Source organism: Salvelinus alpinus, chromosome 31 (genome assembly GCF_045679555.1).
Source record: "Salvelinus alpinus chromosome 31, SLU_Salpinus.1, whole genome shotgun sequence".
In the NCBI taxonomy this organism is placed as follows: domain Eukaryota; kingdom Metazoa; phylum Chordata; class Actinopteri; order Salmoniformes; family Salmonidae; genus Salvelinus; species Salvelinus alpinus.
Genome location: NC_092116.1, coordinates 34,333,851 through 34,350,883, shown reverse-complemented (window position 1 = coordinate 34,350,883; position 17,033 = coordinate 34,333,851). Strand labels below are relative to the sequence as shown.

The 17,033-nt window shown below is 36.7% G+C and overlaps 1 protein-coding gene across 1 annotated transcript; it reads right to left on the bottom strand.

Annotated features, from left to right (window-relative positions):
• Positions 1 to 6,177: 6,177 nt before the first annotated feature.
• LOC139561514 (endonuclease domain-containing 1 protein-like) lies at positions 6,178 to 16,837 on the bottom strand. Its single transcript, XM_071378694.1, has 2 exons — positions 16,479 to 16,837; positions 6,178 to 12,144 (listed from the first exon to the last, which is right to left on the bottom strand). The coding sequence occupies exons 1-2, from the start codon at positions 16,803 to 16,805 to the stop codon at positions 11,359 to 11,361; spliced, it is 1,113 nt and encodes a 370-aa protein (XP_071234795.1). The 5' UTR covers positions 16,806 to 16,837; the 3' UTR covers positions 6,178 to 11,358.
• Between the last annotated feature and the right edge of the window lie 196 nt (positions 16,838 to 17,033).

The following is a 17,033-nucleotide window of genomic DNA, read 5'->3' as shown; positions in this document are numbered from 1 at the left end:
TGGTTCTGATTAAATACCTCCGTGTCTGGGAAGGGCTTGGTGTGTTTGGTTCTGATTAAATACCTCCGTGTCTGGGAAGGGCTTGGTGTGTTTGACTAAAACCAGGGCTTGAATTGACTGAGGGTATCACGTATCCTTTGTTAAAGAAAATAGCAAAAATTATATATCTATTGTTTTCTTTATATTTTAAATAAATACATAAAACGTATCCAGATGATATCAAGCGTTCTATAACAATGCTTAAAACTTCTTGCAACTATAGGGGGTGCTGTTCCGCATTAGCATATTTGTGTCTCCAAATTAAACTGCCTCGTGCTAAATTCTTGATCGTACAATATGCATATTATTGTTATTATTGGATAGAAAACAGTCTATAGTTTCTATAGGAGTTGAAATTTTGTCTCTGAGTGGTACAGAACAATTTCTACAGCACTTTTCATGACAGGGTTCAGATTTCAGAAATTTTTACCTCTGATCTGGGGTCTGTTTTTAAGGCGACAGTGAATGCTATGAAGAAACCGACACTGCCTACGTCTTCCTCTGGGTGTCTGTACGTCATCACGTTTTCAATGGAATCGATGGGACGTTCACAGCCATTATAAAAGACGAAAATGTACAGAGACCACCCTTTCTCAACGTGCGCCTGAAGCGTAAAGGACATCGGACCTGCCTCGTTCCAAATCGTTTTCTAACCAGCAGTATTTCTCCGGTCATGTTTTCAGTCGTTATAGTTGTTAAAAACATCATAATGTAGTGAATTTTAACCGTTTTATATCAATTTATATCCGTTTAGTGCGATTTTGAGGAATTTCTTTGTCGTGCACTCTGAAAGTTTGGACACGTTTTAGAGTGTCGGTCGTTGGTGATGGACATTTCGAAGGACAGAGGACATCTATCGACCAAAAGACGTTTATAACATAGAAAGGATACATTGCCCAAGAATATGATGGAAGATCAGCTCAAAGTAAGCAATATTTAATATGATAAACCGTGTTTCTGTCGAAATATTTTAAACGCATATATCGCCATTTTGTTTGGTATAGCTTCACTTGGCCAACCCTGTATTGAAAAGTAAGGATAATTTTAAAAATGTAAATCAGCGGTTGCATTAAGAACTAATTTGTCTTTCGATTCCTGTCAACCCTGTATTTTTTAGTCAAGTATATGATTAGCTTTTAATTAAACTAGATCACTCTGATAGATGACGTCAGACATATTGAGGCTTGATTTCCTAGTATTTTCATTGTGTAACCACGGTTTTGTATGGCTAAATATGCACCTTTTCGAACAAACTGTATATGTATGTTGTAAAATGATGTTACAGGAGTGTCATCGGAAGAATTCTGAGAAGGTTAGTGAAAAAATTAATATCTTTTGGCGGTGGTTACGTTATAGCGCTCTTTGGCTGGAATCGATGCTCTGGTAACGTTGGAACATGTAGTATGCTAACTTATCGATTTATTGTGTTTTCGCTGAAAAACGCTTAGAAAATCTGAAATATGGTCTGAAATCACAAGAACTGGGTCTTTCCATTGCTATGCTTTGTCTATTTTTATGAAATGTTTTATGATGAGTAAATTGGTCATACACGTTGCTCTATCTAGTAATTCTAGTGGATTTGTGATGGTCGGTGCAATTGTAAACTGTGATTTCTACCTGAAATATGCACTTTTTTCTAACAAAAACTATCCTATACCATGAATATGTTATCAGACTGTCATCTGATGGTTTTTTTTATAGGTTATTGGCTATCAATATCTTAGTTGAGCCGAATTGGTGATAGCACCTGAAGGAGTAAGAAACTGATGGAGTTAGAATAGTGGTGTATTTTGCTAACGTGTTTAGCTAATAGATTTACATATTTTGTCTTCCCTGTAAAACATTTTAAAAATCTGAAATGGTGGCTTTATTCACAAGATCTGTATCTTTCATCTGGTGTCTTGGACTTGTGATTTAATGATATTTAGATGCTACTATCTACTTCTGAAGCTATGCTATCTATGCTAATCAGTGTGTGGGGGGTGGGGGGTGCTCCCGGATCCGGGGTTAGTAGCAATGAAAGGTTTTAACTCTGTGACGTCTTATGGTAGAAACAAGCTCTGAAATGCCCGAGAAAGACGGGACTCCGATGCATATGGAGATATATTGATTCCTCTCTATGACAATCTGAAGCTGAGCTGCAGCCTATAATATTCGAAGAGATACAAAAAAACTGACTCTACTATTCTGTCCCTTTTAATTGAGCTTTTCTCTTTCTGAAAAGAGAATATATTTGTTTAAACCCAGGCAGCTTTTAGTGAAGCACTTCTGTTGTTGGGTTTTACAAGGGACGAGAAGCCAGCGGTTGAAGCTTACAGTTTTCTGCATCAGTAGATCCTCTGTCTGGGTGGAAAGGTCACTTTGAAAGTGCCAAGTTTAGATCCATGAGGATGTCTAAGATGTAATTATTTTTGTCTCGTCCTGGGCGGCAGAACAACCAGGCGACTGGTGATTTTATCAATGTAATCAGATTGAAAATACAAGGCTATTTTACTGACATTGAACTGATTATATACCCTACTAACCAGATGTGTTAAAATGGTGTTTAATTTGTAGCAGAGGACTATTAATTGGGCTGCTATTATGTTCTGTTCCTCCGACTTTTAGCTGAGAAAAAAATGGACCCAAACACATTGGGGGGGGGGGGGGGGCAGAACGTCCAGGTCCGGGGCAGAACGTCAAGGTCCGGGGCAGGTCTGGCCCTGGACGTGTTTAATACGTTTTATGTACACACTTTATTAGAATACTTATGAAATGCACATTGTTATATTTGGTAACACATGTTTATTTCCCCTCGACTCCAACCCCATTCGATGCAATGTCTACATAAGGGTGCAAACGACTAACACTCACAAAGCTCTGACGAAGGCCTTGAGGCCGATACGGAAAGCTGAATAAAGAGCAGTGATACTAGCAAGAGCAGTGTGCGGGTTTCTCCTTTTGTATCAGTTTAACAACGTATAAAATACTACATTATTCAGAATATCAGATAACAGGACTTATTCTCCAGCTGTGGATTGTTACGTAGCTCTGGTCCAGGGTGTTATATCCATCAAGACGGTTCAGCACCATCAAGATGCACGTCACACCCTGGACCAGAGCTAATCATTAGGACGTAGTGCAACAACATATTCCAGTTAGATACGTCCCTAATGGTCCCCTATTCCCTTTATAGTGCACTACAATAGGGTCCCATTTGGGACGGAATTAAGTTCGTTCTTACAACAAAGAACCACTGGGGGGCGACAGACAACAGTAGACAACTCTGTACAACAGAAAATAAATACATAAATAAATTACATTATAATGACAATCATCGCAGAAAGTCTGTCTGTCTGTCTGTCTGTGCCTGTGTGTCAGTATGACCCCAGTTACAATGAAAATCACTTTGTTCAACAGACCTGGAGATATTTATTGGTTTCTGATGGATCAGCAAAGTGATTGGTGACAGATTGGTAACATGGTGAGTACAGGGTTCTCCATGTTTTCTCCCAGGTCAGTGATGTATTGCTCCATCCCAAATGGAACCCTATTCCCTATGTAGTGCACTACTTTAGACCAGAGCCTATTTGACCATTATTCCCTATGTAGTGCACTACTTTAGACCAGGGCCAATTTGACCATTATTCCCTATGTAGTGCGCTACTTTAGACCAGGACCTATTTGAATCATATTCCCTATGTAGTGCACTACTTTAGACCAGGGCCTATTTGAACCCTATTCCCTATGTAGTGCACTACTTTATACCAGGGCCTATTTAAACCCTATTCCCTATGTAGTGCACTACTTTAGACCAGGACCTATTTGAACCCTATTCCCTATGTAGTGGACTACTTTAGACCAGGGCCTATTTGACCATTATTCCCTATGTAGTGCACTACATTAGACCAGGGCCTATTTGACCATTATTCCCTATGTAGTGCTCTACTTTAGACCAGGACCTGCACTACATAAGGAATAGGGTGCCATTTGGGACACAGACACTAAGAATGGTTATTATTCCAGACAATGCAGGGCTGCGTTCAGTACATTAAACTAAATAGTATGTTGAGTACATTAAACTTAATAGTATGTTCAGTACATTAAACTAAATAGTATGTTCAGTACATTAAACTAAATAGTATGTTCAGTACATTAAACTAAATAGTATGTTCAGTACATTAAACTAAATAGTATGTTCAGTACATTAAACTAAATAGTATGTTCAGTACATTAAACTAAATAGTATGTTCAGTACATTAAAAATACGTCCCTCAATGCTTCCAGCCACACCAGGCAGACGCCCTAATAGTATGTTCAGTACATTAAACTAAATAGTATGTTCAGTACATTAAACTAAATAGTATGTTCAGTACATTAAACTAAATAGTATGTTCAGTACATAACTAAATAGTATGTTCAGTACATTAAACTAAATAGTATGTTCAGTACATTAAACTAAATAGTATGTTCAGTACATTAAACTAAATAGTATGTTCAGTACATTAAACTAAATAGTATGTTCAGTATATTAAAACTAAATAGTATGTTCAGTACATTAAACTAAATAGTATGTTCAGTACATTAAACTAAATAGTATGTTCAGTACATTAAACTAAATAGTATGTTCAGTACATTAAACTAAATAGTATGTTCAGTAGATTAAACTAAATAGTATGTTCAGTACATTAAACTAAATAGTATGTTCAGTACATTAAACTAAATAGTATGTTCAGTATATTAAACTAAATAGTATGTTCAGTACATTAAAACCTAATGGAGCGTTTAGTTGAATAGAAATGGTGCTGTACTGAACAACCAGCTGAAGAAACGGGGAGCGGTTGGGTCGTGGGGTCAAAATGCACCGTTTCCCTTTAAATACGTCCCTCAATGCTTCCAGCCACACCAGGCAGTCTCCCTTTAAATACGTCCCTCAATGCTTCCAGCCACACCAGGCAGACTCCCTTTAAATACGTCCCTCAATGCTTCCAGCCACACCAGGCAGTCTCCCTTTAAATACGTCCCTCAATGCTTCCAGCCACACCAGGCAGTCTCCCTTTAAATACGTCCCTCAATGCTTCCAGCCACACCAGGCAGACTCCCTTTAAATACGTCCCTCAATGCTTCCAGCCACACCAGGCAGTCTCCCTTTAAATACGTCCCTCAATGCTTCCAGCCACAACAGGCAGACTCCCTTTAAATACGTCCCTCAATGCTTCCAGCCACACCAGGCAGACCCCCTGAATGGAGCAAATTTATCTCAAAGTCTGATCAAGAAAGTACAATAACATTTTGAGAAAACTTGTCATTGAGCACAAACCATTCCACAACGTAGCAAACGTTCCAGCGAACTGAACGTACACCTGGTGAGCTGTGTGTAGGACCACAAACCATTCCACAACGTCGCAAACGTTCCAGCACACTGAACGTACCCCTGGTGAGCTGTGTGTAGGACCACAAACCATTCCACAACGTCGCAAACGTTCCAGCACACTGAACGTACCCCTGGTGAGTTGTGTGTAGGACACTAGAGCTGCGTTTACACAGACAGACCAATTCTGATATTTTTTACACGATTTTTGATTTTCACTACCAGGGTAGCAGGTTAATGTCCACTACCTGCTGCTGACAGAGCTGATCCTCACTACCAGGGTAGCAGGTTAATGTCCACTACCTGCTGCTGACAGAGCTGATCCTCACTACCAGGGTAGCAGGTTAATGTCCACTACCTGCTGCTGACAGAGCTGATCCTCACTACCAGGGTAGCAGGTTAATGTCCACTACCTGCTGCTGACAGAGCTGATCCTCACTACCAGGGTAGCAGGTTAATGTCCACTACCTGCTGCTGACAGAGCTGATCCTCACTACCAGGGTAGCAGGTTAATGTCCACAACCTGCTGCTGACAGAGCTGATCCTCACTACCAGGGTAGCAGGTTAATGTCCACTACCTGCTGCTGACAGAGCTGATCCTCACTACCAGGGTAGCAGGTTAATGTCCACTACCTGCTGCTGACAGAGCTGATCCTCACTACCAGGGTAGCAGATTAATGTCCACTACCTGCTGCTGACAGAGCTGATCCTCACTACCAGGGTAGCAGGTTAATGTCCACTACCTGCTGCTGACAGAAGGTATATTCTCTTTTCACAACACATTCAAATGTTATTTACTTATTTTTAATAAGAAGGATGAAATATAAATGTTACAATAACATTGTAATCATATGCAAAGTGAGTCTAGGCTAAGCAGTAAATATTTCAGATATTTGTTTCAAAATACATTTTGTAGGAAGTTGATCCTGAGATTAACATGATATATGTTATTGAATTATCACGTATGATGTCGATCACATCTTGAATTTCAGATCAGGTCAAATCTAATCTCAACATTCAAAACCAAATCAGCTACTCGGTTATATCTTTAAGAATCAATGGGTACAAATCATTCATTTAAAAGTCCAAATGGATACAACAATCACAGATTGACCCTTTAACAAGAGAAAAAGCATTACAAATAATATATCAAATCATCAAATCAAATCAAGTTTATTTTATATAGCCCTTCGTACATCAGCTAATATCTCGAAGTGCTGTACAGAAACCCAGCCTAAAACCCCAAACAGCAAGCAATGCAGCTGTAGAAGCAATATACAGAGTGAATCTACTACAGCAGGTCAGTAGTCTACTAAAGCAGGTCAGGTCAGTAGTCTACTAAAGCAGGTCAGTAGTCTACTAAAGCAGGTCAGGTCAGTAGTCTACATTAAACAGGTCAGGTCAGTAGTCTACATTAAACAGGGTAGTACAGTAGTCTACTTTAAACAGGGTAGTACAGTAGTCTACATTAAACAGGGTAGTACAGTAGTCTACATTAAACAGGGTAGTACAGTAGTCTACATTAAACAGGGTGGTACAGTAGTCTACATTAAACAGGGTAGTACAGTAGTCTACATTAAACAGGATAGTACAGTAGTCTACATTAAACAGGGTAGTACAGTAGTCTACATTAAACAGGGTAGTACAGTAGTCTACATTAAACAGGGTGGTACAGTAGTCTACACTAAACAGGGTAGTACAGTAGTCTACATTAAACAGGGTAGTACAGTAGTCTACATTAAACAGGGTAGTACAGTAGTCTACATGAAACAGGGTAGTACAGTAGTCTACATGAAACAGGGTAGTACAGTAGTCTACATTAAACAGGGTAGTACAGTAGTCTACATTAAACAGGGTAGTACAGTAGTCTACATGAAACAGGGTTGTACAGTAGTCTACATTAAACAGGGCAGTACAGTAGTCTACATTAAACAGGGTAGTACATTAGCCTACATTAAACAGGGTGGTACAGTAGTCTACACTAAACAGGGTAGTACAGTAGTCTACATTAAACAGGATAGTACAGTAGTCTACATTAAACAGGGTAGTACAGTAGTCTATATTAAACAGGGTAGTACAGTAGTCTACATTAAACAGGGTAGTACAGTAGTCTACATTAAACAGGGTAGTACAGTAGTCTACATTAAACAGGGCAGTACAGTAGTCTACATTAAACAGGGCAGTACAGTAGTCTACGTTAAACAGGGTAGTACAGTAGTCTACGTTAAACAGGGTAGTACAGTAGTCTACATTAAACAGGGTAGTACAGTAGTCTACATTAAACAGGGTAGTACAGTAGTCTACATTAAACAGGGTAGTACAGTAGTCTACATTAAACAGGGTGGTACAGTAGTCTACACTAAACAGGGTAGTACAGTAGTCTACATTAAACAGGGTAGTACAGTAGTCTACATTAAACAGGGTAGTACAGTAGTCTACATGAAACAGGGTAGTGCAGTAGTCTACAATAAACAGGGTAGTACAGTAGTCTACATTAAACAGGGTAGTACAGTAGTCTACATGAAACAGGGTTGTACAGTAGTCTACATTAAACAGGGCAGTACAGTAGTCTACATTAAACAGGGTAGTACATTAGCCTACATTAAACAGGGTGGTACAGTAGTCTACACTAAACAGGGTAGTACAGTAGTCTACATTAAACAGGATAGTACAGTAGTCTACATTAAACAGGGTAGTACAGTAGTCTATATTAAACAGGGTAGTACAGTAGTCTACATTAAACAGGGTAGTACAGTAGTCTACATTAAACAGGGTAGTACAGTAGTCTACATTAAACAGGGTAGTACAGTAGTCTACATGAAACAGGGTAGTACAGTAGTCTACATGAAACAGGGTAGTACAGTAGTCTACATTAAACAGGGTAGTACAGTAGTCTACATTAAACAGGGTAGTACAGTAGTCTACATGAAACAGGGTTGTACAGTAGTCTACATTAAACAGGGCAGTACAGTAGTCTACATTAAACAGGGTAGTACATTAGCCTACATTAAACAGGGTGGTACAGTAGTCTACACTAAACAGGGTAGTACAGTAGTCTACATTAAACAGGATAGTACAGTAGTCTACATTAAACAGGGTAGTACAGTAGTCTACATTAAACAGGGTAGTACAGTAGTCTACATTAAACAGGGTAGTACAGTAGTCTACATTAAACAGGGCAGTACAGTAGTCTACATTAAACAGGGCAGTACAGTAGTCTACGTTAAACAGGGTAGTACAGTAGTCTACGTTAAACAGGGTAGTACAGTAGTCTACATTAAACAGGGTAGTACAGTAGTCTACATTAAACAGGGTAGTACAGTAGTCTACATTAAACAGGGTAGTACAGTAGTCTACATTAAACAGGGTGGTACAGTAGTCTACACTAAACAGGGTAGTACAGTAGTCTACATTAAACAGGGTAGTACAGTAGTCTACATTAAACAGGGTAGTACAGTAGTCTACATGAAACAGGGTAGTGCAGTAGTCTACATTAAACAGGGTAGTACAGTAGTCTACATTAAACAGGGTAGTACAGTAGTCTACATGAAACAGGGTTGTACAGTAGTCTACATTAAACAGGGCAGTACAGTAGTCTACATTAAACAGGGTAGTACATTAGCCTACATTAAACAGGGTGGTACAGTAGTCTACACTAAACAGGGTAGTACAGTAGTCTACATTAAACAGGGTAGTACAGTAGTCTACATTAAACAGGGTAGTACAGTAGTCTACATTAAACAGGGCAGTACAGTAGTCTACATTAAACAGGGCAGTACAGTAGTCTACGTTAAACAGGGTAGTACAGTAGTCTACGTTAAACAGGGTAGTACAGTAGTCTACATTAAACAGGGTAGTACAGTAGTCTACGTTAAACAGGGTAGTACAGTAGTCTACATTAAACCGGGTGGTACAGTAGTCTACATTAAACAGGGTAGTACAGTAGTCTACATTAAACCGGGTGGTACAGTAGACTACATTAAACAGGGTAGTACAGTAGTCTACATTAAACAGGGTAGTACAGTAGTCTACATGAAACAGGGTAGTACAGTAGTCTACATTAAACAGGGTAGTTCAGTAGTCTACATTAAACAGGGTAGTACAGTAGTCTACATTAAACAGGGTAGTACAGTAGTCTACATTAAACAGGGTAGTACAGTAGTCTACATTAAACAGGGTAGTACCGTAGTCTACATTAAACAGGGTAGTACAGTAGTCTACATGAAACAGGGTAGTACAGTAGTCTACATGAAACAGGGTAGTACAGTAGTCTACATGAAAAAGGGTAGTACAGGATTCTACATTAAACAGGGTAGTACAGTAGTCTACATGAAACAGGGTTGTACAGTAGTCTACATTAAACAGGGTAGTACAGTAGTCTACATGAAACAGGGTAGTGCAGTAGTCTACATTAAACAGGGTAGTACAGTAGTCTACATTAAACAGGGTAGTACAGTAGTCTACATGAAACAGGGTTGTACAGTAGTCTACATTAAACAGGGCAGTACAGTAGTCTACATTAAACAGGGTAGTACATTAGCCTACATTAAACAGGGTGGTACAGTAGTCTACACTAAACAGGGTAGTACAGTAGTCTACATTAAACAGGATAGTACAGTAGTCTACATTAAACAGGGTAGTACAGTAGTCTATATTAAACAGGGTAGTACAGTAGTCTACATTAAACAGGGTAGTACAGTAGTCTACATTAAACAGGGTAGTACAGTAGTCTACATTAAACAGGGCAGTACAGTAGTCTACATTAAACAGGGCAGTACAGTAGTCTACGTTAAACAGGGTAGTACAGTAGTCTACGTTAAACAGGGTAGTACAGTAGTCTACGTTAAACAGGGTAGTACAGTAGTCTACGTTAAACAGGGTAGTACAGTAGTCTACATTAAACCGGGTGGTACAGTAGTCTACATTAAACAGGGTAGTACAGTAGTCTACATTAAACCGGGTGGTACAGTAGACTACATTAAACAGGGTAGTACAGTAGTCTACATTAAACAGGGTAGTACAGTAGTCTACATGAAACAGGGTAGTACAGTAGTCTACATGAAACAGGGTAGTTCAGTAGTCTACATTAAACAGGGTAGTACAGTAATCTACATTAAACAGGGTAGTACAGTAGTCTACATTAAACAGGGTAGTACAGTAGTCTACATTAAACAGGGTAGTACCGTAGTCTACATTAAACAGGGTAGTACAGTAGTCTACATGAAACAGGGTAGTACATTAGTCTACATGAAACAGGGTAGTACAGTAGTCTACATGAAACAGGGTAGTACAGTAGTCTACATTAAACAGGGTAGTACAGTAGTCTACATGAAACAGGGTTGTACGGTAGTCTACATGAAACAGGGCAGTACAGTAGTCTACATTAAACAGGGTAGTACAGTAGTCTACATTAAACAGGATAGTACAGTAGTCTACATTAAACATGGTAGTACAGTAGTCTATATTAAACAGGGTAGTACAGTAGTCTACATTAAACAGGGTAGTACAGTAGTCTACATTAAACAGGGTAGTACAGTAGTCTACATTAAACAGGGTAGTACAGTAGTCTACATTAAACAGGGCAGTACAGTAGTCTACATTAAACAGGGCAGTACAGTAGTCTACATTAAACAGGGTAGTACAGTAGTCTACATTAAACAGGGTAGTACAGTAGTCTACATTAAACAGGGTAGGACAGTAGTCTACATTAAACAGGGTAGTTCAGTAGTCTACATTAAACAGGGTAGTACAGTAGTCTACATTAAACAGGGTAGGACAGTAGTCTACATTAAACAGGGTAGTACATTAGTCTACATTAAACAGGGTAGTACAGTACTGTGCTGATAGTTCAGAAAGTATTGTCATTAAAAGTGAATGTTGATCACAGCGTGAAACTCAGGTCAGACTAAACCAGGTCCATTATTACCTGCTTGACCTGATGATGTCACAGGTTCCTGGTGGTTATGTCACTACATCATCATCACCAGCACAGAAACAAATACAACAGGTAGGTAATAACCTTTGACCCCCACAGAGGAACAGACACAGTCATCATATTCACAATGATCCTGTTCATCCCCCCCAACCTTGAGGAGAAGCGCTCTCGGAATATCACCTTTTGGACACTGATCTGGGAACAGCTGGACACCATCACCATAACGCTTGTTCAGCTTGTCATACAGCCCTACCAAGCTATTTGAGGTCTGATCTGGGATCACCTGGACACCACCACCGTCATCACCTGACTTGTTCAACATGTCGTGCATCCCTGTATTTGAGGTCTGACCTGGATATTTCCGTTTCACGGGTTGGATTGTATTTATTTTTTTGTTCTCCCCCCAGTGTGCTCCGGCCACCCACTGTCCCAGGTTGTTTTTACAGCAGTAGGCTGTCCACATGATATCTGGGATGTTCACTCTGTTGTTCAGTTTGTTGGTGATGTTGGGAACTGCTCCAGTCACCACATAGGCCTCTATCTTGTTGTTATTCTTGCAGTTCTCCACAATATATTTTCTGACGTTGCACTCCATTTTGCACCATCTGCCTCTGTTGAAGGAGCTGTCCTGGGGAACGGCGTTTGTCAGGGTGAAAGTGGACCTCATGGTTTCATCATCAGGTACGTGCGAACATGGGAATAGGTGACCTCTGTCCATTTTCATCTTGTTTTTGTCGTAGTCTGCGTCCGCAGCCTGGAAGTTGTGTGTGACAGCTTTATTATCCACCTTCATGTCACGTTGGTTATTTATATCTTCAAGCTGCAGAAACATCAGTCAGACATTAAAACTCTTTAACAAGTTTAGACATTACAACTCTTTAACTAGTTTAGACATTAAAACTCTTTAACTAGTTTAGACATTACAACTCTTTAACTAGTTCAGACATTACAACTCTTTAACTAGTTTAGACATTACAACTCTTTAACTAGTTTAGACATTACAACTCTTTAACAAGTTTAGACATTACAACTCTTTAACTAGTTTAGACATTACAACTCTTTAACTAGTTTAGACATTACAACTCTTTAACAAGTTTAGACATTACAACTCTTTAACTAGTTCAGACATTAAAACTCTTTAACAAGTTTAGACATTACAACTCTTTAACTAGTTTAGACATTACAACTCTTTAACTAGTTTAGAGATTACAACTCTTTAACTAGTTTAGACATTACAACTCTTTAACTAGTTTAGACATTACAACTCTTTAACTAGTTTAGACATTACAACTCTTTAACAAGTTTAGACATTACAACTCTAACTAGTTTAGACATTACAACTCTAACTAGTTTAGACATTACAACTCTGTAACTAGTTTAGACATTACAACTCTTTAACTAGTTTAGACATTACAACTCTTTAACTAGTTTAGACATTACAACTCTTTAACAAGTTTAGACATTACAACTCTTTAACTAGTTTAGACATTACAACTCTGTAACTAGTTTAGACATTACAACTCTTTAACTAGTTTAGACATTAAAACTCTTTAACTAGTTTAGACATTACAACTCTTTAACTAGTTTAGACATTACAACTCTTTAACTAGTTTAGACATTACAACTCTTTAACTAGTTTAGACATTACAACTCTTTAACTAGTTTAGACATTACAACTCTTTAACTAGTTTAGACATTACAACTCTTTAACAAGTTTAGACATTACAACTCTAACTAGTTTAGACATTACAACTCTTTAACTAGTTTAGACATTACAACTCTTTAACTAGTTCAGACATTACAACTCTTTAACTAGTTTAGACATTACAACTCTTTAACTAGTTTAGACATTACAACTCTTTAACTAGTTTAGACATTACAACTCTTTAACTAGTTTAGACATTACAACTCTTTAACTAGTTTAGACATTAAAACTCTTTAACTAGTTTAGACATTAAAACTCATTAACTAGTTTAGACATTACAACTCTTTAACTAGTTTAGACATTAAAACTCTTTAACTAGTTTAGACATTAAAACTCTTTAACTAGTTTAGACATTACAACTCTTTAACTAGTTTAGACATTACAACTCTTTAACAAGTTTAGACATTACAACTCTTTAACTAGTTTAGACATTACAACTCTTTAACTAGTTTAGACATTACAACTCTTTAACTAGTTTAGACATTACAACTCTAACTAGTTTAGACATTACAACTCTGTAACTAGTTTAGACATTACAACTCTTTAACAAGTTTAGACATTACAACTCTTTAACTAGTTTAGACATTACAACTCTTTAACTAGTTTAGACATTACAACTCTTTAACTAGTTTAGACATTAAAACTCTTTAACTAGTTTAGACATTACAACTCTTTAACTAGTTTAGACATTACAACTTTTTAACTAGTTTAGACATTACAACTCTTTAACTAGTTTAGACATTACAACTCTTTAACTAGTTTAGACATTACAACTCTAACTAGTTTAGACATTACAACTCTTTAACTAGTTTAGACATTACAACTCTTTAACTAGTTCAGACATTACAACTCTTTAACTAGTTCAGACATTACAACTCTTTAACTAGTTTAGACATTACAACTCTTTAACTAGTTTAGACATGACAACTCTTTAACTAGTTTAGACATTACAACTCTTTAACTAGTTTAGACATTACAACTCTTTAACTAGTTTAGACATTACAACTCTTTAACTAGTTTAGACATTACAACTCTTTAACTAGTTTAGACATTACAACTCTTTAACTAGTTTAGACATTACAACTCTTTAACTAGTTTAGACATTAAAACTCTTTAACTAGTTTAGACATTACAACTCTTTAACTAGTTTAGACATTAAAACTCTTTAACTAGTTTAGACATTAAAACTCTTTAACTAGTTTAGACATTACAACTCTTTAACTAGTTTAGACATTAAAACTCTTTAACTAGTTTAGACATTAAAACTCTTTAACTAGTTTAGACATTACAACTCTTTAACTAGTTTAGACATTACAACTCTTTAACTAGTTTAGACATTACAACTCTTTAACTAGTTTAGACATTAAAACTCTTTAACTAGTTTAGACATTACAACTCTTTAACTAGTTTAGACATTACAACTCTTTAACTAGTTTAGACATTACAACTCTTTAACTAGTTTAGACATTACAACTCTTTAACTAGTTTAGACATTACAACTCTAACTAGTTTAGACATTACAACTCTTTAACTAGTTTAGACATTACAACTCTTTAACTAGTTTAGACATTACAACTCTAACTAGTTTAGACATTACAACTCTTTAACTAGTTTAGACATTACAACTCTTTAACTAGTTTAGACATTACAACTCTTTAACTAGTTTAGACATTACAACTCTTTAACAAGTTTAGACATTACAACTCTAACTAGTTTAGACATTACAACTCTTTAACTAGTTTAGACATTACAACTCTTTAACTAGTTTAGACATTACAACTCTTTAACAAGTTTAGACATTACAACTCTTTAACTAGTTTAGACATTACAACTCTTTAACTAGTTTAGACATTACAACTCTTTAACTAGTTTAGACATTACAACTCTTTAACTAGTTTAGACATTACAACTCTTTAACTAGTTTAGACATTACAACTCTAACTAGTTTAGACATTACAACTCTGTAACTAGTTTAGACATTACAACTCTTTAACTAGTTTAGACATTACAACTCTTTAACTAGTTTAGACATTACAACTCTTTAACTAGTTTAGACATTACAACTCTTTAACTAGTTTAGACATTACAACTCTTTAACTAGTTTAGACATTACAACTCTGTAACTAGTTTAGACACTACAACTCTTTAACTAGTTTAGACATTACAACTCTTTAACTAGTTTAGACATTACAACTCTTTAACTAGTTTAGACATTACAACTCTTTAACTAGTTTAGACATTACAACTCTTTAACTAGTTTAGACATTACAACTCTTTAACAAGTTTAGACATTACAACTCTTTAACTAGTTTAGACATTACAACTCTTTAACTAGTTTAGACATTACAACTCTTTAACTAGTTTAGACATTACAACTCTTTAACTAGTTTAGACATTACAACTCTTTAACTAGTTTAGACATTACAACTCTTTAACTAGTTTAGACATTACAACTCTTTAACTAGTTTAGACATTACAACTCTTTAACTAGTTTAGACATTACAACTCTTTAACTAGTTTAGACATTACAACTCTTTAACTAGTTTAGACATTACAACTCTTTAACTAGTTTAGACATTACAACTCTTTAACTAGTTTAGACATTACAACTCTTTAACAAGTTTAGACATTACAACTCTTTAACTAGTTTAGACATTACAACTCTTTAACTAGTTTAGACATTACAACTCTTTAACTAGTTTAGACATTAAAACTCTTTAACTAGTTTAGACATTACAACTCTTTAACTAGTTTAGACATTACAACTCTTTAACTAGTTTAGACATTACAACTCTTTAACTAGTTTAGACATTACAACTCTTTAACTAGTTTAGACATTACAACTCTTTAACTAGTTTAGACATTACAACTCTTTAACTAGTTTAGACATTACAACTCTTTAACAAGTTTAGACATTACAACTCTTTAACTAGTTCAGACATTACAACTCTTTAACTAGATTAGACATTACAACTCTAACTAGTTTAGACATTACAACTCTTTAACTAGTTTAGACATTACAACTCTTTAACTAGTTTAGACATTACAACTCTTTAACTAGTTTAGACATTACAACTCTTTAACTAGTTTAGACATTACAACTCTTTAACTGGTTTAGACATTACAACTCTTTAACTAGTTTAGACATTACAACTCTTTAACTAGTTTAGAAATTACAACTCTTTAACTAGTTTAGACATTACAACTCTTTAACTAGTTTAGACATTACAACTCTTTAACTAGTTTAGACATTACAACTCTTTAACTAGTTCAGACATTACAACTCTTTAACTAGTTTAGACGTTAACTTGTAAAGAAAATCACAATTTAACAATCCAGACTTAAGCTGAAAGTGTGGATGAACCAAAGGTGCATTATTGTCTCAAAGATACTGTACGTCTAGAGCTGTAAACAAATACACATGTTGAATGAATAGAGATTAGAACTACCTGAGGCTCTATCATCCAGGACTGACTTGGTCGACCCGATGTATTACCAGTGAAGGTGTAGGCTGAGAACACAGGGATCCTGTTGGTCGTGTCGTAGAGAGTTGCAAACCTGTAGATGTTGTTGAACAACTGGCAGATCGGCTTGTAGCGGTTCTGGTCCTGGACTTTCCCACCAACCAAAATACCTGGGAGATTTGGAGTTGTCCCCTCCAGGAAGAACTTCTGGCACCGTGGAACATCACTGAACTTATCCACTACATGAGAGAGAGCAGGAGGAAGGAGAGAGAGAAGGAGGAGAGTAGAGAGATGATTCAATACCCCCATCATCACCTGAAGACTGTACACCACAGAGACAAAGATGAAGACTGTTGGTAGACTGGAGACTGTTGAGCTGAGTCAGGACAGACTGATTTAAATAGTTATTTCAGAGACCAGTTGGTAGACTGGAGACTGTTGGGCTGATTTAAATAGGTTTTCAGAGACTCCTCCTTCAGATGTCAAGACAGAAAGGGTTGATTTGCATAAACCACTCTGTATGTTGTTTCCATGGAAACT